At 39.9% G+C, this 24,512-nt stretch overlaps 1 protein-coding gene across 3 annotated transcripts in view; it reads left to right on the forward strand.

The window, feature by feature from the left end:
* The window catches only part of RABGAP1L (RAB GTPase activating protein 1 like), a 425,164-nt gene that overhangs the window by 97,173 nt on the left and 303,479 nt on the right, over positions 1-24,512 (forward strand). For all 3 annotated transcript variants that reach the window (XM_070397213.1, XM_070397212.1, XM_070397214.1), the window contains 2 exons: positions 52-145; positions 6,169-6,319. In XM_070397213.1, coding sequence (XP_070253314.1) covers positions 52-145; positions 6,169-6,319 — 245 coding nt within the window. The remainder of the gene's footprint in view (positions 1-51; positions 146-6,168; positions 6,320-24,512) is intronic.

Raw genomic sequence — 24,512 nt, forward strand, 5'->3', positions numbered from 1 at the left:
TTCATTTTTTCATAATGTTGTTGCTTTTGTTTTTGTGTTTTTTTTCTGCAGAGAGTGATAATGAACTCTCAAGTGGAACAGGTGATGTGTCTAAGGATTGTCCTGAGAAGATCCTGTATTCCTGGGGAGAATTGCTAGGAAGATGGTAAAAATCTATTTTTCTTATTGAAAATGTTTACATAATTGATGTTGAGTTAGTTAGATTTTATATTTTATAATTCTGTTGTATAAAATATGTGTTCATATCTACACTAATAAAAGAGAAACATGGTAATTGGCGTACGACCGCTACCCTTTTCATTGGCTAATCAGTGAGTATATGCAAATTAGCTGTCAGCCAAGATGGCGGCCGGCAGCCAGGCAGCTGGAAGCGAACATGAGGCTTGCTTGCTGCAGACTCCAACGTTCCCCGCCTGCCTTGCCGGCCTCTGAGCCGGCAGTTTGAAACATTCTAACAAATATAGAAGCTAAACAAATGGCCGGGATCTCAGAGCTGAAGTTATACATTGTTTCGATTATAGAACGCAAACAAACCAGCGGAAGCCTCAGAGCTAGAGCCAGAGCTAAAGCTGGCCCAGAATAAAAAAAGAAAAAGAAAAAAAGGAGCGGTTGGGAGCTTCAGTTAATCACCAGCCTTAAGGCAGCCCTCAGCCCCTCACCCAGACTGGCCAGGCACCCCAGTGGGGACCCCCACCCTGAAGGGTGTGTGACCAGCTGCAAACAGCCATCATCCCCTCATCCAGGCTGGCCAGGCACCCCAGTGGGGACCCCTACCCTGATCCAGGACGCCCTTTAGGGCAAACCAGCCAGCCCCCAGGCCTCTATCCTATATAAAAGGGTAATATGCCTCCCAGCACTGGGATCAGCGGAGCCGCGAGGCCTCCTGGCACAGGATCAGCGTGACAGGGGGCAGTGCCCAAACCCCCTGATCGCCCTGCTGCTCCGTGTGTGACAGGGGGTGGGCCACAACCTCCCTATCCGCCCTGCTCTGTTTGTGACAGGGGAAGGTGCCCCAACCCCCTGATCAGCCCTGCTCTGTGCCTGATAGGGGGGAGCTCCCCAACCCCCTGATCGCCCTGCGGCTCTGTGTGTGACAGGGTGCGGCACACCAACCCCCTGATCGGCCCTGCTCTGTGTGTGACAGGGTGCGGTGCCCCAACCCCCCCCTCCCCACGGGCCCTGCTCTGTGTGTGACAGGGTAGAGCCATAACCTCTCCATCGGCCCTGCCCTGATTGTGACAGTGGCGGCGCCCCAACCCCCTGATCGGCCCTGCTCTGTGGGTGATAGAGGGTGGCGCCCCAACCCCCCTCCACGGGCCTTGCTCTGTGTGTGACAGGGTAGAGCCATAACCTCCCCATTGGCCCTGCCCTGAGTGTGACAGGGTGCAGCACCCCAACCCCCTGATCCGCCCTGCTCTGTGTGTGACAGGGGGCGGTGCTCCAGTTTCCCTATTGGCCCTACTCTGTGAGTGACAGGGGGGAGCTCCCCAACCCCCTTATCGACCCTGCTCTGTGTGTGACAGGGGGGAGCTCCTCAACCCCCTGATGGGCCCTGCTCTGTGAGTGACAGGGGGCAGCGCCCCAACCCTCTGATGGGCCCTGCTGTGTGCATGACAGAGGGGAGCTCCCCAACCCCCTGATGGGCCCTGCTCTGTGTGTGACAGGGTACGGAGCCCCAACCCCCCTGATGGGCCCTGCTCTGTGAGTGACAGGGGGCAGCGCCCCAACCCCCTGATTGGCCCTGCTCTGTGCGTGACAGGGGGTGGCGCTGCAACCTCCCCATCGACCCTGCCTTGAGTGTGACAGGGGGCGGTGCCCCAACCCCCCAATCGGCCCTACCCTGAGCATGACTGAGGGTGGCATCGCAACCTCCCAATCCGTCCTGCTCTGTGCATGACGGGGGGGGCGCCCCAACTCCCCAATCGGCCCTGCTCTGAGCCTGACCAGGGGCTGCACCTAGGGATTGGGCATGCCCTCTGCCACCTGGGAGCAGGCCTAAGCCAGCAGGTCGTTATCTTCCGAGGGGTCCCAGACTGCGCGAGGGCACAGGCCGGGCTGGGGGACCTGCCCCCCCCCCCCCCCCCCCCCCCCAGTGCACAAATTTTTGTGCACCGGGCCTCTAGTATCTTAATATTTAATGAATTTTTTAAAAACATAAAAGTTAAAATAAAATTCACAAATACTCTTTATGTTTATCTAGGTCTTCTCCCAGTATGGTCTTATATAACTTACTTTTGAAAGACATATTTGCATTATTATTTCTCCAGGCATAACATTGCTCAGAGCAGTCAATTTTATGCTGTATGCCAACACACATAGATAGCATTATTATAGGGTTACATTTTCTTTCTTTACTAAGACAGTTACCACAAAAAGGGGCTGTAGAGTTTAGAAATACTCATTTCACCACTGATTATAAACTCTAACTCAGTCTGTTTTATTCTTTCTGACTATATTACTTTTTTTTTTTCTGGAACTATCAAAAAGAGTACTCTGTTTATATTTATTGTAAATACCCTGTTTATATTTATTATAATTAAGTTTTTAAAAAAGATAATCATGATGTCATATGCTGATAAAATAATCTTGCCAATGAAAAGATTCCTCCATATCAGTGTAGACATATGGAAAACACTTTTTTTTAATTGAGTATACATATCAGATTATATGCATGCAGGTAGTCCAGGAGAAACTACAGAAAAATTTTTTAAAAAGTACAATAAAGTATAAGAACAATTAAACTACTTTTATCTTAAGAGTCAAATGAATGTTATTTATCATGATCTCCTATACATATCCTAAGAGACTCCTGAGTTAATTTGAAGATGTGTATTTATAGATCCAAGGGTTGGAAGGTTTATGACTTTTCATTATAAAATCTGGAGACTAGGTTTGTCAAATTCCTAACAAAGTGTTGAGCCTATTATGCTTGTAAGGAATTACCCTAAGAGGAAGAGAGGGCCTGCTGCCTCGCCTTTATTAAGCAAAGAAAATTTGATTTATTATACATGTACAAATATAAAAAGAACACATCTCAGAATTTGTTTAGCTCATTAATTTATAGGGAACCAATAAGATATTAGAACCAATCAAAATGAGGATTTGATTTAGAGATTTGTATTCTCCACCTGACAATCCATTTGCATTGTATGAACAGGAATCACTTGAATAGCTGAGTACAAAAAACTTTTGCATTATTATCAGTTTTCTATATATTATCTTCTACCTGATGAGAGTTGTGAATTAGCCTAGTCAAAGACAAATAAATACACCCCCTATGCCATCAGATAATTCTCAGAAGCTCCAGCATTCCATTGAAAGGATGTTCAGCAATCTCTTTAGTCCATAGTAAAAATTTTCCACTATTTTTCCCTATATTATATCCAGAAGTTAATTTATTCATTGTAAGCATTGTTGACCTATCTAAATTTATTTCACATGTTTTTACTGATTTTGTTTAGTGTTATTGTCCCTATTATTTTATGATCAACAATTTTCAATTCAGATGGCCCTGAGTTAGTGTTGAAGTAAAACTATTCATGACACTTCTTAAAGACAGGTAGACTTCATTCAAAGGGGGCGGGGCTATCTTGATACAGGTATAGGGATCACTGAAGTGGGTCTTGCAGTGGGGGAGAAAGATTGGGCTAACTTCAAATACAGCAAAAAAAAAAAAAAAGTGTGAATTTACAGCCAGGGTGCAAGGTGGAGGTCAGTGGATGGAAAATTACTAAGCAGAAACCTCAGGGGTAATGTGGGATCCTGGCTAAACTGACCTAAAAAAGGTTCTTAAGAAGACAGATCAGCATGCTCAGACATCACATGGGGGTGTGGAAGATAAGGAAACCAATTGGTAATCGAGTTTGATTAGATATGGAGGATGGGTGATTTTTTAAGGCATTCTTAATGTTTAACTCACCCTGGCACCAGAACCCCTGGTATATGGCCCCTTTGTCCTCCCATTACCCCTACTTTCCTTTTGGAACATATAGGTTCATCACTTAGAGGGCACAAAACAGATAGTCTGGGGGGTGGTGAATGCTGCTGGGATCCATTTGTCCTGCTGGTGCCCAGGACTGCATTCCTGTAGGTAAGTTCCCTGTTAAAACTCTAAACCGACAAGCTGGACTTATCTGCATCATTCTTTGGCCTCTTGGCTTCTTGGGCATTTGGGGCATGTTGATCCAGAGCCTATGATCCACTTTCAGCTTCAGGGTCACTTCCCCCCCACATCCCCTGCCATGCACACACACTTAGCCAATTTGCCATACATTTATCTCAGGAGATTCAGATGATTCTTTTTGTGCCTTGACATGCTGCTTAGAAATATTTAGTTAATACATTCATCTACACTAATAAAATACAAAGATGCTAATTGACTGTACCTTCACTACACCCCAAGCCACGCCCACCAGCCAATCAGAGCGACCATATGCAAATTAACCCAACCAAGATGGCGATCGGCAGCCACGGAGCTGGAGCAAGCAGGAGGCTTGGTTGCCTGGGCAATGGAGGAAGCCAAGCTTCCCGCCAGCCCGGAGCTGGCTGTGGCCTCTGCTAAAGGCAACAAAGTTTCAATTATAGAAGATAAACAAATCCCAGATTCCTACTTCTAGCCAGCCTCCACTGGGAGCTTGGGTGGCTGGGGGTTATAGCCAACCTACAAACAGCCATCAGCCCCTCACCCAGGCTGGCCATACCCTCATGGGGTGAGGGTCCCCACTGGGGGGCTTAGCCAGCCTACAAATGGCCCTCAGCCCCTCACCCAGGATGGCCAGGCACCCCAGTGGGGACCCCCACACTGAAGGGGCTGTGGCCAGCCTGTAAACAGCCATCAGTCCCTCACCCAAGCTGGCCAGGCACCCCAGGGGGAACCCCTACCCTGAAGGGGCTGTGGCCAGCCTGCAAACAGCCATCATCAGCCACTCACCCAGGCTGGCCACACCCTCATGAGGTGAGGGTTCCTGCTGCGGTCTCACCTCCTAATTTTTTAATCTACTCTAAAATGTAGTTTTTGAAATAATAGCAACTTTAAAAAATTTTAATTCATAAATGTGATTTTTTTGATAACCAAGACATTGTTCCTCAGGATATATCAACTTTTATAATTCCTTAACTCCTCTAATTCCTTGGCCAGCCTATAAACAGCCATCAGCCCCTCACCCAGGCTGGCCAGGCACCCCAGCGGGGACCCCCACCCTGAAGGGACTGTGGCCAACCTGAAAACAGCCATCAGCCACTCACCTAGGCTGGCCACACCCTCATGGGGTGAGGGTCCCCGCTGGGGGGGCTTGGCCAGCCTGCAAACAGCCATCAGCCCCTCACCCAGGCTGGCCAGGCACCCCAGGGGGAACCCCTACCCTGAAGGGGCTGTGGCCAGCCTACAAACAGCCATCAGCCCCTCACCCAGGCTGGCCAGGCACTCCTATATAATAAAAGGGTAATATGCAAATTGACCCTAACAGCAGAACGACTGGGAATGACTGGTCACTATGACACACATTGACCACCAGGGGGCAGATGCTCAATGCAGGAGCTGCCCCCTGGTGGTCAGTGCGCTCCCACAGGAGGTGCTCTGCTCAGCCACAAGCCAGGCTGACGGCTGCCAGTACAGCGGTGGTGGTGGGAGCCTCTCCCGCCTCCTCAGCAGCACTAAGGATGTCCGACTGCAGCTTAGGCCTGCCCCTGCTGGCTAGTGGACATCCCCCGAGGGCTCCCGGGCTGCCAGAGGGATGTCTGACTGTCAGCTTAGGCCTGATCCCCCAGGGAGTGGGCTTAAGCTAGCAGGTGGTCATCCCCCGAGGGTCCCAGACTGCGAGGGGGCACAAGCTGGGCTGAGGGACCCCCCTGAGTGCACAATTTTTTGTGCACTGGGCCTCTAGTTATAATGAGAAAGTTCATAGGATGATTTATAAAAAAGTAAATGAGAGGAAGAAAAACCTTTCCTTGATGGTGGAATAACATGGTTCACCAATAAAGAAGATAAGATCAAGGAACATAGTCAAAGACATCACAGAGTTTAAACTCTATCATTATCTCATGCTCTTCCCCCATTTCTCTTGACCCAGGCTTATACTTTATGTAAACTCATTAATATACTTTTCATAACAACAGCAGTTCAGCAGTGGTGAGGGGTATATGAATGTCTTATTTTCTTGTTTTTTTCAGGCACAGTAACCTTGGTGCACGACCAAAAGGACTGCCCACGCTGGTGAAGAGTGGCATCCCTGAAGCTCTGAGGGCAGAGGTATGGCAGTTGTTAGCAGACTGCCATGACAACCAGGCAATGCTGGATATATACCGACTTCTCATCACAAAGGTAGGAAGCTATTTTCATGTTATGCTCATGGACAACATTTAACTCGTAACTCCAATAATGCTTTGGACCTATTTCAACATGCTATCGATGGAGTGCAGTGAATAGTTCTGCCTTTTGTTGGAACCCTTGCTGGATAGTGGAAACAATACACCATAGTCAGCTGCAAACACTTTATGCCTTGGCTTTCATTTTTCCCTGTAAGTGACTTTATAATAACTATTTACCAAATTGGAATATATTTTAAGTGAAATAAAGTAACCTTTTTTGTTGTTGTTTGAGATTTATGTACAGTTATCTTGTTCACAATATAGTTGGCTTCTAGTATACTTTAAAAATCAAATCAACTTAAAATGAAATTAAAAGGCCTTCTGTGCCTAAATGACCTTGCCATTCAATGATGTGGGCAGCTGCCCACATCAGGAGCCTCTGGATTCAATGTAGATTCCTTTGCTTATGTCTAAAAGGCTGATTTTAGAACATGGTAAAGGTCATCCTCAATCCTAGACTGTCTTTGTAGGTCTCACCTCCTTATTTTTTAATCTACTCTAAAATGTAGTTTTTGAAATAATAGCAACTTTAAAAAATTTTAATTCATAAATGTGATTTTTTTGATAACCAAGACATTGTTCCTCAGGATATATCAACTTTTATAATTCCTTAACTCCTCTAATTCCTTTTTCCCTTCCTTCCTTCTTTGCCCCCTCCCTTCCACAAATATTTTTGAGTGCCTAGAATATTCAGTCACCGCTAAATTCAGATTTTTAAACCATCTTTTATGATTAATGTTTTCTACAGTGGCATGTGCAAGGTGATCCATGGGGAGGATGTCTAAAGTTTCATTTGTATTTTTAAAAATACAAACACACAAGGATATGGAGCTGAATTGATACTTGCTATGCTGACATTTGTTGTGCTGTGGTACTGAGATCTCACTAGGTCCTTGGGCCCAGTGGCCACTTGTCCCATGTGGTTCAGGAGTGACCCGAGAGAAGAAGGGGTTTGCACACCTTGGAGCTGAATAACAGTGGTGCTGACACTCATATGTTCACTTTCAGAATATTACAGTTTTTTACAGTTTACATGTGCTTGATTACGTGGATTTATAGGTTATCTAGTTTTAATTTAACCTTAACTCATAGGATGGATGAGCGCTTTGAAAAGATTGCTGTCACATGATGTTAATAGCAAGATGTTTAAAAAACACTGATCTATCCCTTCAAGTAAAAAATAATATTATGATGATGGATGACAGAGCACCTGCTGTGGAAATAAACTCATGTTATAGAGAATGGCATTTGAGATATTTGGCAATTTAAATACCACTATGTGATTTTGCCACTGAAAACTACATGTGTGTTATTATAAAAACTCTTTATGTCTTCTTACTTAAAAACCTGAAATCAGGAATTTCAAATATGGTTAAATTTGTACAAATAGTTGTAGAGAATTTGGAGACTGAATGTTAAAAATATAAAAATTACAGTATAATACAGTAGTACTGGTATGTAATAAAAATAAATAGTGAAAGAAATAGACATATATTGGAAGTTTATGCTCAGAAAAGTTTTTATTGATGGGGCTATCTGAGCAAAAATGTGCAAAGACCATAATTCTGGATGTCAGATCCCTTTTTCATATAAATAACAAACTGTACTTTTAATGGCTGCTCATGGGGTAGCAGGTAGAGGCTTTGTTAATTCATACCTTTCAAGATTTCAGACTTTGGGGGAAAAATTAAAATATTATTTATGAACTCCTGACACTACAAGTATATGCTCATATATGTGATAAAAGTTTTACCATATATACCAAGCGCCACGTAAGGAACGTGCTCAAGGTCCCAAGCTAGTAAGTAAGCAGCAGAGTTTTGAAGCCACGGTCGCCCTCCATAGTGAACACCAACCTTTCCTCCTGGATTTGAGTCTCACTCTTCCCACATATTAATTTGTGATCTTGAGAAGTTATCCCAATTTTCTAAGCCTCAGTTTCATCATTTGTAAAGCAGGGATCATTACTGGGATTGTTGTGGGAATTAAATAAAATGATACAGTGCTTGGCACGTAGTAAGTATTCAAGATTAGCTTCTACTATTTTTACCAATATGATATTACATCATGAACATGATAATAGAGATAATGGCTATGGTGTCAGTGTATACTTCTACTTCAATATGTGTGACAACTTCCAGTCACGTGATTTTCATAAGAACACATGATGTGAATAACAGCTGATGGAATGGAGAAGGAATCTTTTTAGTAGAAGCATCAAGTGTCAGATTTTTCTTTTTTGTGTGTCTTTTTTTCTGGCTGGTGTATATCATGTAATGTTTGAATTCTAAAACTTGACTTTGTAGTGATTTCACGAGTTATTATTTCAGTGGTTATGCATATTCAAGTATATCATAAAGTCCAATGATATTCTCTAAAAGTCACTCCTAATGACTGTCTGATAAAATCAAGATTGCAAGGCAGGCATTAATTTCATTCACTTATTAACACACTCATTTATTCAGTTACTCTTTTTTTTTTCTTAATATATTCCATTGATTTTTCACAGAGAGGAAGGGAGAGAGATAGAGAGAGTTAGAAACACCGATGAGAGAGAAGCATCGATCAGCTGCCTCCTGCACATCCCCACTGGGGATGTGCCCGCAACCCAGATACACGCCCTTGACTGGAATCGAACCTGGGACCTTTCAGTCCGCAGGCCGACGCTCTACCCACTGAGCCAAACCGGTCTCGGCATAGTAACTCTTTTTAAAAAATTAAATCTTTATTGTTTGAACATATTACATATGTCCCCCTTCCCCCTCCTTGACCCCTTTTAACCCACCCCCAGAACTTTTATTGAGCATCTTTTATGACTGCACTCTCTGTGGTTTCTAGGGCTATGTAGATGAAAAGAGTTCATACCCTTGAGGAGTGTAGCTTTGGGGGAAGCCAGGCCTGTACACAGATAGGTCGAGTATATTCTGATATAGGGCATAATAGTTATCTTAATCATGTGTGTGGAATATAGATGAAGTAGTAACAGCTCTGCTTGGGTGAGCCGGGTGGGAATTAAATATGTCTGAGGAGTCTAGGAGAGGGAGTGCATTGTAAGGGGGTGTTTATGTAATGACTCACCTATCAGTGACTTGGTTGGATTATTCAGGGAGTCTTAGAAAGTGAAATATTTCCTTCCCTCACTCCCACCCCAGTTATCCAACTACATTCACCGTTCACGGATCAATGCTTGTCCCTTGCTAAATGGGAAGAATGTAATACAAGTTTATTCTTTTTAGAATAAACATATGAAATGAACTGCAGAAAAATATGTTGTATCAAAAAGATATCACAAGAGAATATTTATTTGATAACCTAGGATTGATGTAATAGTTTTATCAAGTAATATAATGTCTACTCAATAAATGTTTGAGTACCTGTTGTTTAAGTTCTGTGCTAGGATGGTGATGCATATTAATTTTTTAAATCAGTGAACTGAAAAATACCCTCTATTGGCTAAATATAAAACAGTATAAACTTGCAAAGAAGAAGGCCAAGTTTATAAACTGCAGAGAGCATGTGCTCGAACCTCTATAAGAGAGCAAAAAGGGCAATAATTGCCAATATTACTTTTGCAGTTGATGCGAAAATCTTTTTGGAATATAAATAAAAAACAACCATTTTAAGATTTCTGCAAGTTCTCTGCTTTCTTGAGCTTTGTATGAACAGATAAAGCTTCCTGTGTTTATCCTAGTCAGATTATTGGTGCTGCTCAGAATAAAGCCTGTCTTCTCTCTGTCCTCCAGTGCATTATTGTAGCAGATGGCTTTTAATAAAACATGTAGCTAAAGAAACATTTTTACTCTACTTTGTTAGAATGTACTATAATTATAGTTATGGACATTCTCAAGAGGAAATGCTTAAATTGGTATTTTTCTTATGATCGAATAACGTTAGATGCATATGTAATTGAAAAGTGAAAATATGGTGTCAGTTATGTATTTTTTTTTATCTGATAAGCTTTCGCAACCAAATTAAACTCTGAACATCATTTAGTCAGGTAGATGTCTGCTTTTTCTTTACAAGGTTTATTTTTAAAAAATTCACTGCAGTATATTAATCAACCAACGCTCAACACTAGATTCATTGAGAGGCAGGGCATTGCCTAATTACACGCTGCTCGAGTCTCTGTCATCACCTCATCTAGTTGAGGAAATGAGCTTTTGATAGAATGGGGTTGTTCCAGCTGGGTCTGTGCCATTGGGACGTATAAAGTCCATGGACTCTTGTACTGTTGCAGCCATAAAATTTACAAAAATTTCTCCAGAAGATTTAGAGTTCTTTAAAATTTATTACTTAAAAAAATAAGGTGGGGAAGGAGAATAAAGAGCACTCACTATGTTGTAATGTAAATACCTTGGACATGTAGATATACCGGAAGTTCTTTATTAAAGGAAAGTAAGAATTATTGAAAGAGATTTTAAAAGAAAATGTACCTTTTATTTTTTCTTTTCTTGTGTAATAAGGGTGGTGGTTTTTTACCACACAATATTATTTTTTCACAGTAGAATTTTAATCAAATTTTCTCAGTCCTCATCCCTTGAGCTCTTTCATCTTCTATCATATCTATACTGACTGACACCTGCATGTAGAAACTAGAATTAAATGTGAATCTGAGAACTAAAAGTTTTCCCCCAGTACTGAACATGTTTCTGCAAAAATTTAAAAGTATATCCTTAATTATTTTCATACACTTAAGTGATAATGTTCTGTTTCTCATAACAAATGTTAGTTTCATTATCCTTTAAACAAAGTTAGTAGTTTTGAGGTAAATTGAAATGATGATTTTCTAATGTTACCTTCATTTTCATATGATGGGATTAGAGTAGGAGTACTCTGTTTTGAAGGAAGATTTTTTGGGTGATTATTGAGCATAGATGATTCAGTGGCATAAAAGCTATATTTATAGTTATAGACAAGGATAAGAGGAAAGCAGTTATATTCTTCTTAAATCTCAGAAATTTTCAGGAGCCTAGGATTACAGTGTGACTCCTGGATCCCAACTTCATAATAACTTTACTGATATATCAGCACATATTTCTAGAGTATACATATTTATATTGTATGAGTGCCCCAGTGCACAGATTCGTGCACATTGAAAAGAAATTATTTAGAAGGTGGCCAGTGGAGCAGGACTGGGTGAGATGGGCCGGACACACCTTGGAGCCAACCTCCAGTGGCCCCTCCCAGGCCGCACCTGGGGTGGCACCATGGCTCGAAGGGCGTCTGCGGAGTGAACGGGATCCTTCCCGCAGGTGGATTCCCTCAGCCTGGCCTGCGGGGATCAGGCCAAAACCGGCTCTCTGACATCCCCCGAGGGGTCCTGGATTGCGAGCGGGTGGTTCTTGGGTGACACACCCCAGAATCAGGCTCCCTCCTCTCTGGTTCTGGGGTGCATCACCCGAGAACCACTGCTGCCAAGTGACCGCAGCTCGGCAGCTCCTGTGTTGAGCATCTGCCCCCTGTTGGTCAGTGTGTGTCATAGCTACTGGCCAGTCGGATGGTTGGATGGTCACTTAGCCTTTTATATGTATAGATAGATTGGATAATATGGTGTGATGAATTCTCTCCAGGGTTTTTACTTTGGCTTTGATTTACTTTTCCATACAAATTTATGTTTAGATATATTTACCACTAATTAGTGCCAACGTTAAAAAAGGGAGAGATAGCAGATACCTATGAGGTAGGTACCCAAAGTCCACCCTACACCACTGTGTTACATAGTTCTGCTCATGTTTTGGTACCAGTTCCATTTTGCAGCTTCTTGCTTAATTACATCACGAATCTCTCAGTATCTTCTCTTCCTTGTTTTGTGTCTCTTTATAGATTGTATGTCTTTGTCTCTTCATCATATCTTCCTTTATACCTGCCTTCTTTTTTAAATGGAGCTCTGAAAAGTGGTTTTCATTAATTGTTATATTTGCTTGGTTTCATGTTCCCTGTGACTTTCTCAGATTAGGCTGCCTTTTAGTTGTATGGCTGTTAGTTGATTTTTAAACTGACAAGATAGGAGACTGTGTCATCTTAGAGAGACTGTCATTTTGTTGTATTTTGTATCCCCAGGGCCTGGCACTAGCCCTTAATAAATATCTGTTGAATAATTAAATAAATTAAACTCTACAGGGCAGTGCTCCATGATTTGAAAAGCTTTAAAAAGTGTTTTTATTGATTTTTCTTTCTTTTTTTTCTTTTTTAGAGAGAGAGAGAGAGAGAGAAGAGGAGAGAGGGAGAGAGAGATAGAAACACCAATGATCGAGTGGCTGCCTCCTGCATGCCTCTACTGGGGATCGAGCCCGCAACCCAGGCACGTGACTTGATTGGGAATTGAACCAGTGACCTCTTGGTGCATTGGACATCGCTCAGTGTGCCACACTGGCCAGGCCAAGTTTTAAGATTTTCATCACATTTAATGAGTAGCTCTTAGGGACCACCCTTCAAGAGTAGGCATTGAAAGTTATGGTTATTCTTCTTATTTTTAATTTTTTTTATCACCATTTATACCCCCTATACCACTTTCCATCTCCACGCACCATCCCTCCACCCTGCAATCACCATACTGTTATCCATGTCAATGAGTTCTTTCTCTTTTTTTTCTGAAAGGTTGTCTTTTTAATTTGCTTATTTTTTTCATTATAAGAGAATTATTTCTTTAGAGCTTTTGAAGAAGATATGTAATTGTTAATATGTATACTTAAAGATCCCAAAATATGATGTGTAGTATATCTCCTATTACAAATTTGAAAATATCCTAGTTTCTACTTCCTTTTTCCATCAAATAGAGAAAAATAAGCAGATGGAAAGAAATAGATCAATGAGTAAATTTAAGGTATTGTTAGCCATACTAGATAAATACCATGTTAAAGGATATTATTGATGCTGCAATTTTTTCAGACATTAAAGTTTTATTCCATAATCTGCCTTTTGATTTAATTGATATTAATTCCACAGAGTGTTTCAAACTAAGCATTGTAATTAATTTGATATGTTATACTTTTAAAGGAATAGTTGTATAATAACAGTTTTGATTCTTATTGGGTTCCTTTTTTCTGTATGTTAAATCTTTACTTTTTCTAAATTCACAGTCAGTTTTTTTCAGAGTGCTTCTATTATGTGCATAATAGAGTTAAACTTTTTATTTCTAACGAATAATGAATACAGTAGGTAAAAGTTGCTCAAAATGTTTTTATTCCTGGATTGGAATATTATGGCTATGCATACTTACTTCTCTATAAGGGAGAACTTTACTTGTTACTACTGTCAGAATAACTCAATCACTTCTACCCTTTACAAGGCAGATCTCTGTCACGTTTATGAAAACTACTTAATATTTTAATAGATGACTTTTACCTTGATACCAGCAAAAATGATGTAAAAAGGAGCGATTTCATTTAACTCTAAATATTGAGTTCTTTTTTGAAAAGTATAATGGCAATTTTTATTTTACTTTATTTTATTTTATAACTAGAGGCCCGATGCACAGATTTGTGTACCCTCAGCCTGGCCTGTGCCCTCTCACAATCCAGGACCCCTCAGGGGATGTCAGAGAGCTGGTTTCGGCCTGATCCCCGCAGACCAGGCCGAGGGACCCCACTGGTGCACTAATTCATGTACTGGGCCAATAGTATGCATGTAAGACCTTTGGTTAATCTCTTCCTGCCCTCCCCCCTACCCCCTTCCTTTTGAGATTCATTAGTCTGTTCCATGTTTCCATGCCTGTGTGTTGAGCGTCTGCCCCCTGGTGGTCATTGCGTGTTATAGCTACCGGTTGAATGATCGCTTAGGCATATACACACACACACACACACACACATATATATATACACACACACACACAAGAAGATATGTAATTGTTAATATGTATACTTAAAGATCCCAAAATATGATGTGTAGTATATCTCCTATTACAAATTTGAAAATATCCAAGTTTCTACTTCCTTTTTCCATCAAATAGAGAAATATATGTGTGTATATATACATATATATGTATATATATGTGTGTATGTATATATATATGTATATGTGTGTGTGTGTGTGTGTATATATATATATATATATATATATATGGCAATTTTTAATTGAAAGCTTATCTTAATTTTTCTACCCATCTGTCTAGTTGGTACTTAGGTTCTCTAGTAAGTAAGGTTCCATCTCTTCATAGAAATTATTTAATCAAAGCCTCTATAGCTTTCTTACTTTACTTTCTAGAGACCTCAGATCTTTACTTTGAAGGTTTCAAAGCTCCAGTATGGGCAGGGATGATTTGGATATGTTTACAAAATTTCTGTACTGTTCAGTCCTTTAGAGCTGATCATATAGTCAACAGGAAAATTGATTTCTATTCCATACTATTTAAAAATCAAGATTTTTCTGAGTAGAAAACTATAGCAGAACCTTAAATTAAGGATTGAAGGAGTTTCCCTGGATAATTTAAATACTCTTTTTTCCTGGTGGGGTTGATGATGATATTGACCTACAGTTTTCCAGCCAACTTCTGTGGAAAGATCCTTTCTGAACAGAAGGCAGATTGAACTGATCCTCAGGAAAAGACGAGACCGTACTCTAAGGAGAATCATTTTTTGTCCCAGTGGCACAGTGTAGTCTTGCATTAAGGGTTCTGGGACTAATTAATCAGAAAAACAACTCTAATTAAAAAGGAAACTGCTTTTAGCTGCCTGCTCGAGGTATTTAATGGAAAGAAACTGTTGGCTTAGCTACTTGCTGTCCAACTTCCAGCAATGTTCTTTAACTGCTTATTTCCTAGTTGAAAGGGGGTGACTTAAGGATTTCTACCAGACTTTATTTGTAGTGATAAACTTTGATATTTCATGGACTTTTTTTCAGGTAAATTTACACAATAGCAGTAATTTTGGAGTTACAATATTGTGATTGCTCTGCAAGGTTTTTTTTTAACTTATACTCTTACCATGCTTTTTAAATCCTGAAACAAACTATGCTACTTAGATATAATCCTAGTAGACAACTTTGGGTATGCATGTAGGTAAATGTCAACATAAACAAACATTTGCATATCATGTAGGATCTAAATAAAAAAATATCTAGCAACTATTAGTAAACTTATCTATTTAAATCATGTTGGCCGAGGCCGGTTTGGCTCAGTGGATAGAGCGTCGGCCTGCGGACTGAAGGGTCCCGGGTTCGATTCCGGTCAAGGGCATGTACCTGGGTTGCGGGCACATCCCCGGTGGGAGATGTGCAGGAGGCAGCTGATCGATGTTTCTCTCTCATCGATGTTTCTGGCTCTCTATCTCTCTCCCTTCCTCCCTGTAAGGGGATCAATGAAATATATTTAAAAAAAAAAATCATGTTGGCATTTCTATTAGCTTAACGGAAGTCTGTGTAGAGAATTAGTGTATAAGAGAGAGTATTTTAATTTCATGAGGGTATGTGCATTATAAAGTATATGTATTATACGTCTTTTTTTCCAGGTTTGTTTGTGATTTTAGATGACTATTATGTTCAACATACCAGATATTTCTTAATTTCCCAAGTGGTAATTGATTATGAACTACTAATTGTTCTGAATGTTGCTTTTGTTAATTTTCCTTTCTATCTTTTGATATTTGTCTTAATGCATTTACAGAATTTTATTAGTTTCTAAAACAGGGAAGTAGTTAGACAATTTAAGAAGATGAGAACTGGAAAGCTATCCCAAGAAAGGATTGGAATTGTAACTTGCTCTTCCTTGGGTCCTTCCCACCTACTGGCACACAGTAGACTCTGAGTATGTCTATATGTAGCTGGTTTTAGTTGTGGCCCTTTAGGATCAGTTTTTTTCTGTGCTTAATTTCAAATCAGTTATAGCTCAAGAAGGTAAATTTTGTACAAACAATTGCGGGGACAGCACAGTCTAAGGTTTACAAACTTCATGGCATGCTTAGTCAGGGCAAACATAATCTTGTGAATTTGGAGTAATTGCTTTTTAAAGGTAGATATATTGCTATTAGATTTATAGTTTCTTTAAAGAAAAAAAGAAGAAGTTATTAAACCCAAAATGCCACTAACCTGTATTACATGTGGTGCATCTAATGGGAGCCAAACACCTTAAACAAGGACAGTATGAAAGCCAGGAGCCGTAGTTTTTATGTCTCTGGGCTTACTATTGGTTCGGGTTTCCTTTGCACTTTGGGTATGTGGATTTGTGTTAATAACTCAGTGAAATGTTTATCTTACTTGCAGTTTTGTCATATGTTTATTTAATGCATCAATTAATTTAGAAACGTTTATTAATTTCCTTTGTGACTTATCTATTTGATTTCAGATACTGGTATTACAGTTAATGCAGAAATCTAAAAGCTCAAGGTCCAGTGGAAGATGTGTGTCAGAACTGGATATAGAAACTGGAGTTACCTGTAATTTATCTATGATTTCTAACTCTTTGTAATGTTTCCCATTGAACATTGCTTGGACCATAAAGTCAGAGAATATTTCTTCTTTGTAGTGTTATCAAACTGCAGGCTTATCAAAGTTTTCATCAATAAATAGTACCTTCAGAGACGGAACACTAAGGGACGACTTAAGGACTCTCTAGAGGTGGCCTTTCCAAGCCTGAGACATGTGCGGGGCTTGTGCTGGTTGTCTGGGTCGCTCACCAATGTCAGTACCTACCCTCCTTAGTGTTCATATGGAAGCGAATGAAAGCTGTGCACCCCTCCAAACTGATGCTGAACTGATCTAAATCAGACACTCATATCACCTACTTTCCTTAGGTGACAGGTCATGTTCAGATTCAGCAAGGTAATAGTTATTATTTCCTGTTTATGGGCCTCTTCATGGAATGATTTTCTTACAATTTAAGAGGAAACTTTTTCTTGATGCTCAGTTTTATCCAGTTTGTACTAAACCCAGTGGTGTCTTAAGTCACTGACAATTTTTGAAGATGAGGGGGTCTTTGGTGGCATATTAACACTTGAGAGAATGGGTACAATTAAATCATGACTGTCTTTTCATTGTGGAGATAGAGATGTTCTCTAAGAATGCCCACAGCAGTGAAGCATCCTTGAGAAACCCGCATCTCATCTTGGTAATGGTAAAGATTTTCTAATGATTCTATGATGCTTCAGGGGCACTCCAAAGCATCTTTAAGGATTCCTTAGCCCCATAAAAATATGGCAGTGCAACTAAATGCCAACCTTGTGTTAATTTGATCCCAGTAGAGTATAAACTTAGAATACAATCTAAGATTCCAATTTCATACCTCTCTTCCATTATCCTGATTCAGTCATTTTAACACTGAGTTGATTCTTGAGAATCTGTTCATGCTTTTTTTTTTATATTCAGTTTTAATTTACTGTTGCCTTTTTTGTTATGAACACTATCTAGTACAGACCTCAAAATTTAATGTGCATTCAGAACAGGTGTAGATCTTGTTAAATACAGATTTGGATTCAGTATATCTGGGGTGGGACTTGTGATTCTCCTTTCTAACTAGTTCTCATTGCTGCTAGTTCATGAACCACAGTTTGAGTAGCAGCTAGACCTTAAACTCTATAATGTTCCTGAAATATTTTTAAATGAGTATGAACTCAGTGAATGCATGTAATTATTTCTGGCTAATTATATTAGGTAAGAAAGATACATATACTAAAAAGTCACAATGTAGCTTACTATTTACTATAAAATTATATATCATCATGGATGGCCTTCATTGTAATACAGAGTTTACTACTAAACATTATATTGTTAAGAAAAGATAGACAGATAAAACAATATAGTTTAAAAACTAAAATAGTTATAGTTTCTTATCAAAAGAATATATATATAAATAAATATAAAATGATAACTGAAAATGGGTTAAACACAGTTGCCTTATAAGGCTTAAGGTTTTTTTCTTAAATTATACATAAAGTAACATCTAAATCTTCTGACATTTGGCTTTTATTTGATGGAAAAGAAGGAAGGAAAGTCAGAGAATCAAAGAAGTAGAAGATGATTTTTCTGAATGATTTTTCTCTCCTGGGTTTTGGCTGTCCACTTTCATTTTTGATTCACGCTTCTTCTTTAATTCTGAAAATGTATGGAGACTCTAGGTTTTCCATTTGAGGCCAAAGAACAAGAATTAAATATGACTTCCATTAATCTTCATTCCTGTATTACTCTACTGAGCACATTTAAAATCTAAGGAAGGTAAGTCCTGTTCACATTCCTCTGCCGGGTTTTATTGAGAGAAGTGTCCTTTACTTAGCAAACCACATTACTTAAAAATATTCTGTCATGAAGATAGTAGCTTAACACGGAGGTTAAAGTTATTGAAGGGCAATTTTTTTTTTTTTTTTCCATTTCGGTAATGGGCGAAGCTGTAGCCAGAAAGATATTGTGACAAACTGTTCTCTAGGAAAACCTGGCCAGTGCCTTTGTTCTGAAAATGAAGGTACGCATACTAACTACATTAACCCAAAGAGCCTCTTGATTTTTTTTTTTTAAATTAAATCTTTATTGTTCAGATTATTACATTTGTTCCTCTTTTTTCCCCCCATAACTCCCCTCCTTCCAGCTCCCACCCCACCCTCCACCCTCACTCCCCACCCACTGTGTTCATCCATAGGTGCATGATTTTTGTCCAGTCACTTCCCGCATCTCCCACACCCCTTTTTCCCCCAAGAATAGTCAGTCTATTCCCTTTCTATGTCCCTGATTCTATTATAATCACCAGTTCATTCTGTACATCAGGTTATTTATTCACTTGATTCTTAGATTCATTTGTTGATAGATGCATGTTTGTTGTTCATAATTTGTATCTTTACCTTTTTCTTCTTCTTCCTCTTCTTAAAGGATACCTTTCAGCATTTCATATAATACTGGTTTGGCGGTGATGAACTCCTTTAGCTTTTCCTTATCTGTGAAGCTCTTTATCTGACCTTCAATTCTGAATGATAGCTTTGCTGGATAAAGTAATCTTGGTTGTAGGTTCTTGGTATTCAGCACTTTGAATATTTCTTGCCATTCCCTTCTGGCCTGCAAAGTTTCTGTTGAGAAATCAGCTGACAGTCGTATGGGTATTCCCTTGTAGGTAATTGAGCCTCTTTCTCTTGCTGCTTTTAAGATTTTCTCTTTGTCTTTTGCTCTTGGCATTTTAATGATGATGTGTCTTGGTGTGGTCCTCTTTGGATTCCTTTTGTTTGGGGTTCTCTGCGCTTCTTGGACCTGTAAGTCCATTTCTTTCACCAGGTGGGGGAAGTTTTCTGCCATTATTTCTTGAAATAGATTTTCAATATCTTGCTGTCTCTCATCTTCTGGCACTCCAATGACTCTGATATTAGACCGCTTAAAGCTGTCCCAGAGGCTCCTTACACTATCTTCACACTTTCGGATTCTTTTTTCATTTTGCTTTTCCAATTGGGTGTTTTTTGTCGAATCTTTGGTTTGATTATTGTACTCCTCTGGTCTGCTATTGGGTATAATATTCTTTATTTCAGTCCGTGTATGCTTACTTTCTAATTTCTTTATCGTAGCATCGAGGGTCTCATTAGTTTTCGTGAGGCTCTGCACAAATTTATGGCAAGCCCTCAAAATTGCGATTCTTAGCTCCATATCCTCCATTTCTGTCATGTTTTTTTGTCTCCGCATCTTTTATGCTTTCTTGGTGCACCCCCTTGTGGTCTCTGTGCGCAGTCTTGTTCTAGCCAAGCCTTAATTGTTGTAGTTAACACTAGAGGGGTTTGACCACCAGGCCGGCTGGCTGTGGAAATCAGCTGTGTGGAAAACGTCTGCCTTCTGGGGAGGTGCTAATCCAGCCTTTGCCTGAGGCAATCGGCAAATGGCTGTGCGCAGGTTTTGGGCGGGGCGGGATCAACAGGGCGGGCGGAGGGAGCAGTTATGGCCACGCTCAGTCCCGTTCCCAGAGGCTCTGCTTCTCAGAACCCCGGCAGCCACTGCAAACCTCGGAGAGAAAGCTGCCCTCAGGTCCCAACTGATGCCGGATAATCCCGCTTCTCCCGTTTGAGTCTGGGTCCCTAGAGACTCGCCCGGATCTGGAGCCCAGAGTCTGAGACTCACTCCCGACAGAAAACGACAACCGCGCCCTCAGCCACCAGCCCGCTTTGCGCGCGCACCTCGGTACCTTTGTATTTTCCACACTGCGCCGCCTCTGAGCCTCGATTTGCTGTTCTCTTTCCTTCTAGTTGTAGAGTCTCTCTTCAGCCAGCCTTCCTGTGGTTCTGGGTGATGTCCGTTCAGTCTTTTAGTTGTATTTTTGAAATGGTTGTTTGCGGCAGCGGTCTCCGGTGTTTACCTACGCCGCCATCTTGGTCTCCAAGAGCCTCTTGATTTGTCTTACCTTTTAAAAATCACTTCCAGGAACTGATTTCATTATTCATGATGTATTTGATCACTGCTGTACACATACTTATAAGATCTTGAACATACTATATATTAATAGTGATTGTTGATTTAGAAAACATTAGGTTGAATGTTATTAATTTGTGGGAATGCTTTTTAAATGACACTCATCATTCAAGACATGTTTAGTATTATTCTGAGTGCTCAAGAGGATTTATTAACTAACTTGTTATTTTCATTTCTAATATGCCTTTCATCTTTCTCATAAAGCTACTTAGTTTTGTCTGAGTATCCAATATGGATTCAGGTTTTGTTGTGCCTGACAAATACATACTTTTTGAGTTGGGGGAGCTCCTTAAGGGAAATAATTTTGGGGGGGGGGCATATTTTACAAAAACATATAATGATGTGAACATATTTCTAGGGACCCTTCCAGGACAAAATGAAGCTTAAGCTAAGCTTCATCTTCTGTCAGTATCATACATTGAGAAAATACTTCGCACTTTTCTCTTGTTGATACAGTCCAGTGTAGTGGGAAAGAGCATGGTTATATGTTGCAACTGGGATTCAAATGTTGGCTTTCTCCGTCTTCTTTGCTATGGTTAGATTCCAAGGTGCGTCTTTTTCCAAGGTGACAACAGTGGCTTTTGAAATGCTTTTTCTACATCCATTTTCTCACATACCCCGCTTTCCACTTTCCTATAGCCTGTTCACATTGTAGCCAGAGAACTCTATTTATTTTTATTTTTAACTTTATTTTTATTGTTGATGCAATTACAGATGTTCCCATCCCCCACCCCTTTGCCCACCCCCACCCAGGCCCCACCCCCCATTCCCTCTGGCCATCATCACACTGTTGTCTGTGTCTATGGATTATGCATATATGTTCTTTGACTAATCTGTTCACTTCTTTCATCCACTTCTCCCAACCCACTTTTCTTCTGACAGCTGTCAGTCTGTTCCATGTATCCATGCCTGTTTCTCTTTTGTTCATCAGTTTATTTTGTTCATTAGATTCCACATGTAAATAGGAATATGATATTTGTCTTTCTCTGACTGGCTTATTTCACTTAGCATAATACTCTACAGGTCTATCCATGCTGTTGCAAAAGATAAGATTTCCTTCTTTTTATAGCTGCACAGTACTCCATTGTGTAAATATACCACAGCTTTTTTTTAACCTATTCATCTACTGATGGGCACTTGGGCTTTTTCCAGATCTTGGCTATTGTAAATAACACTGCTATGAGTATTGGAGTGCATATATTCTTTTGAATTGGTTAAAATCCTCCTGGTGATGCATTTAGGACAAAGAATCAAATCTAGGTATTTATAACTATTTTCACTGGTCTTCATTCTTTCCTAAAGTTCCAAATTTTTCTCTGCTTTCATTTCCCTTGCACCTGAAACAATTCCTTTAGCATTACTTCGATACAGGGCTGTTGGTAACAACATAATTTTCTTTTCTCTGAAAATGTCTTTTTTGTACCTTTATTTTTGAAGGTTATTTTCTCTGGATATACACAATTATGTTGACAGTTTTCTTTTTTTCAGCATTTTGAAGATGATGGTCCATTGCCTTGGTATCCATAATTCCTGATGAAAATAAATGATCACTCCAGAGTTGAGTTCATGGACATGTGATCTGTACAGTTGCATAAGGCCCCACACTTAGAAGGGTTCTCTGCTTGGTTAAATTTTCTGCTGTTACTGCCTTGAAACTCTTGCTAGTTTTGAATAATGGGTCTATATTTTCATTTGTCACTGACACCCACAAATTACACAGCTAGCTGGTCCTGTATCATTTGAATCATTATTCCCTCCTGCACGAGCCCTGACCAGAGCCTGGGCCAGGAAGGAGCCTGCAACCAAGGTGTGTGACCTTGACCAGAATTGAACCCCAGACCATTTGGTCCGCAGGCTGACGCTCTATCCACCGAGCCATACCGGCTAGAGCTGCTTTTTCTTTTTCAGTCTCTATTATAAGTCCATATAGTAAAATTTTATAAAATCTTCCCCTGAGGATTATTTTAGAGAGAAGATGAGTGTGAAACAGAGAGAGAGAGAGAGAGAGAAAGAGAAAGAGAGAGAGAACATCGATTTGCTGCCTCCCATACACACCCTGACTAGGGATAGAACATGCAAACTTTTGGTGTACAGGATGACACTTCAACTAACTGAGCCACCCAGCCATGGCCATCCAGTAAATTTTTTTTTAAACATATTTTTTTATTGACTTTAGAGAGGAAGGGAGAAGGAGAGAGAGATAGAAACATCAATAATGAGAAAGAATCATTGATCGGCTGCCTCCTGCACACCCCCCACTGGGGAACGAGCCCACAACCCAGGCATGTGCCCTTGGCCGGAATCGAACCCGGGACCCTCCAGTCTGCAGGCTGACACTCTATCCACTGAGCCAAGCCGGCCAGGGCTCCAGTAAATTTTTATTGTATGTTTGTATTCTACAGTTTTAATTTGTATCTATTTTATATTGCCAGTTTCTCTCCTGAAATTTTTTCTCCTTTTATTTACTGCAAGTTTAATTTTCTTTGCATTAATGAGCATAGTTATAATAGCTGCTTAAATATTCTTGTCTGATAACTTCAACATTTAGATCATCTTAAGGTTGACTTCTGTTGATAGTTTTTTCCTTTGCAAATGGATTACAGATTCCTGTACTTTTTTGTCAAATAATTTTGGAATTATTTCTTGGAAATTATGAATGTTATGAGAGTGTTGATTTTTTGTTTTAGCACGTGGTTAACTTGATTTTGCTCAAACTATAAACTCTGTCTTGCCTATGGGTGGTTAGCAACTTAAAAAAAAAGTTTTAAGAAGAGAAAATAAAATTCATTATAAGAATGGTCATTTATGTTTTATAGCTGTCTTAGTTCATTTGGGCTACTATAACAAATAACATAATTTGGGTGGCATTTAAACATCAGACATTTACTTCTCTCAGTTCTGGAGGCTAGGAAATTCAAGATCATTTTAATGGCATTATTATTATTTAAAAAATGTAGCCTACAATTGGAATGCAGGTTTTTGTGAAATTAAAATAAACCAACAATAGAATTATCATTTAGCATTTGGAACAGAACGGTTAAATTGTCTTTGTTGCTAAGGGGAAGCAAATACTAGAGAACTTTCTACTATTTTTTCCTCCTGTTTCACTTGGTAAGGAAGAGTGTTATAAACTGAGGGTTATTTGAGATCTGTAGGTCATCAGCCACAGCATTGGGAATCTTTTTGTCATGCTGATTTTTTTACATTGGAAATTGTTATGGCATTTGCTATAGATAGAATTTGACCTGTCTAACCAACAGACACTGTAGTATGTTATTCTTTATTAGTAGTTTTTTGTAACTCCTATATCTACAACTTTGTGTCCCAGCTCAAATTTATAATATTGTTAATAGGTGTCCTTGTGAACATAAAAATTTCAGGGCTCTCAAGAATTTCAAAAAAAGCATCTAGAGTTGCTATTGCACACTTCATGTGGTAAGCACCTCGTCTAATAAATGAGGCATGTTAGGCATTTGGGATTGGAAGAAGTCAAATGACTTTCTCCCTGTCATCTAGTGAATAAGTTAACTAGACTTTCTTTACTGGTTTCCAGTAGTATTTGCCTGAGACATGAAGAGTATTTGCAATAGTTGTATTCAGAATTCTTCACAAACTTGGATTCTTATGAAAATCCCTTCAAGTATAAGGAAGAAATTAGACATAACCTAATATTTTTAATTCTAATGGATTAAAAAAAACTGAATAAGTAAAACAGAAGAAAATAAAACAAAGCAAAAACACGCTAGTCTGATTATCCTGCCCATTGTCTTTTATTAATGGTGGGATTT

The sequence above is a fragment of the Myotis yumanensis genome, unplaced genomic scaffold (genome assembly GCF_028538775.1).
Source record: "Myotis yumanensis isolate MYYU_CA2020_CCGP unplaced genomic scaffold, mMyoYum1.0.hap1 SCAF_17, whole genome shotgun sequence".
NCBI classification, from domain to species: domain Eukaryota; kingdom Metazoa; phylum Chordata; class Mammalia; order Chiroptera; family Vespertilionidae; genus Myotis; species Myotis yumanensis.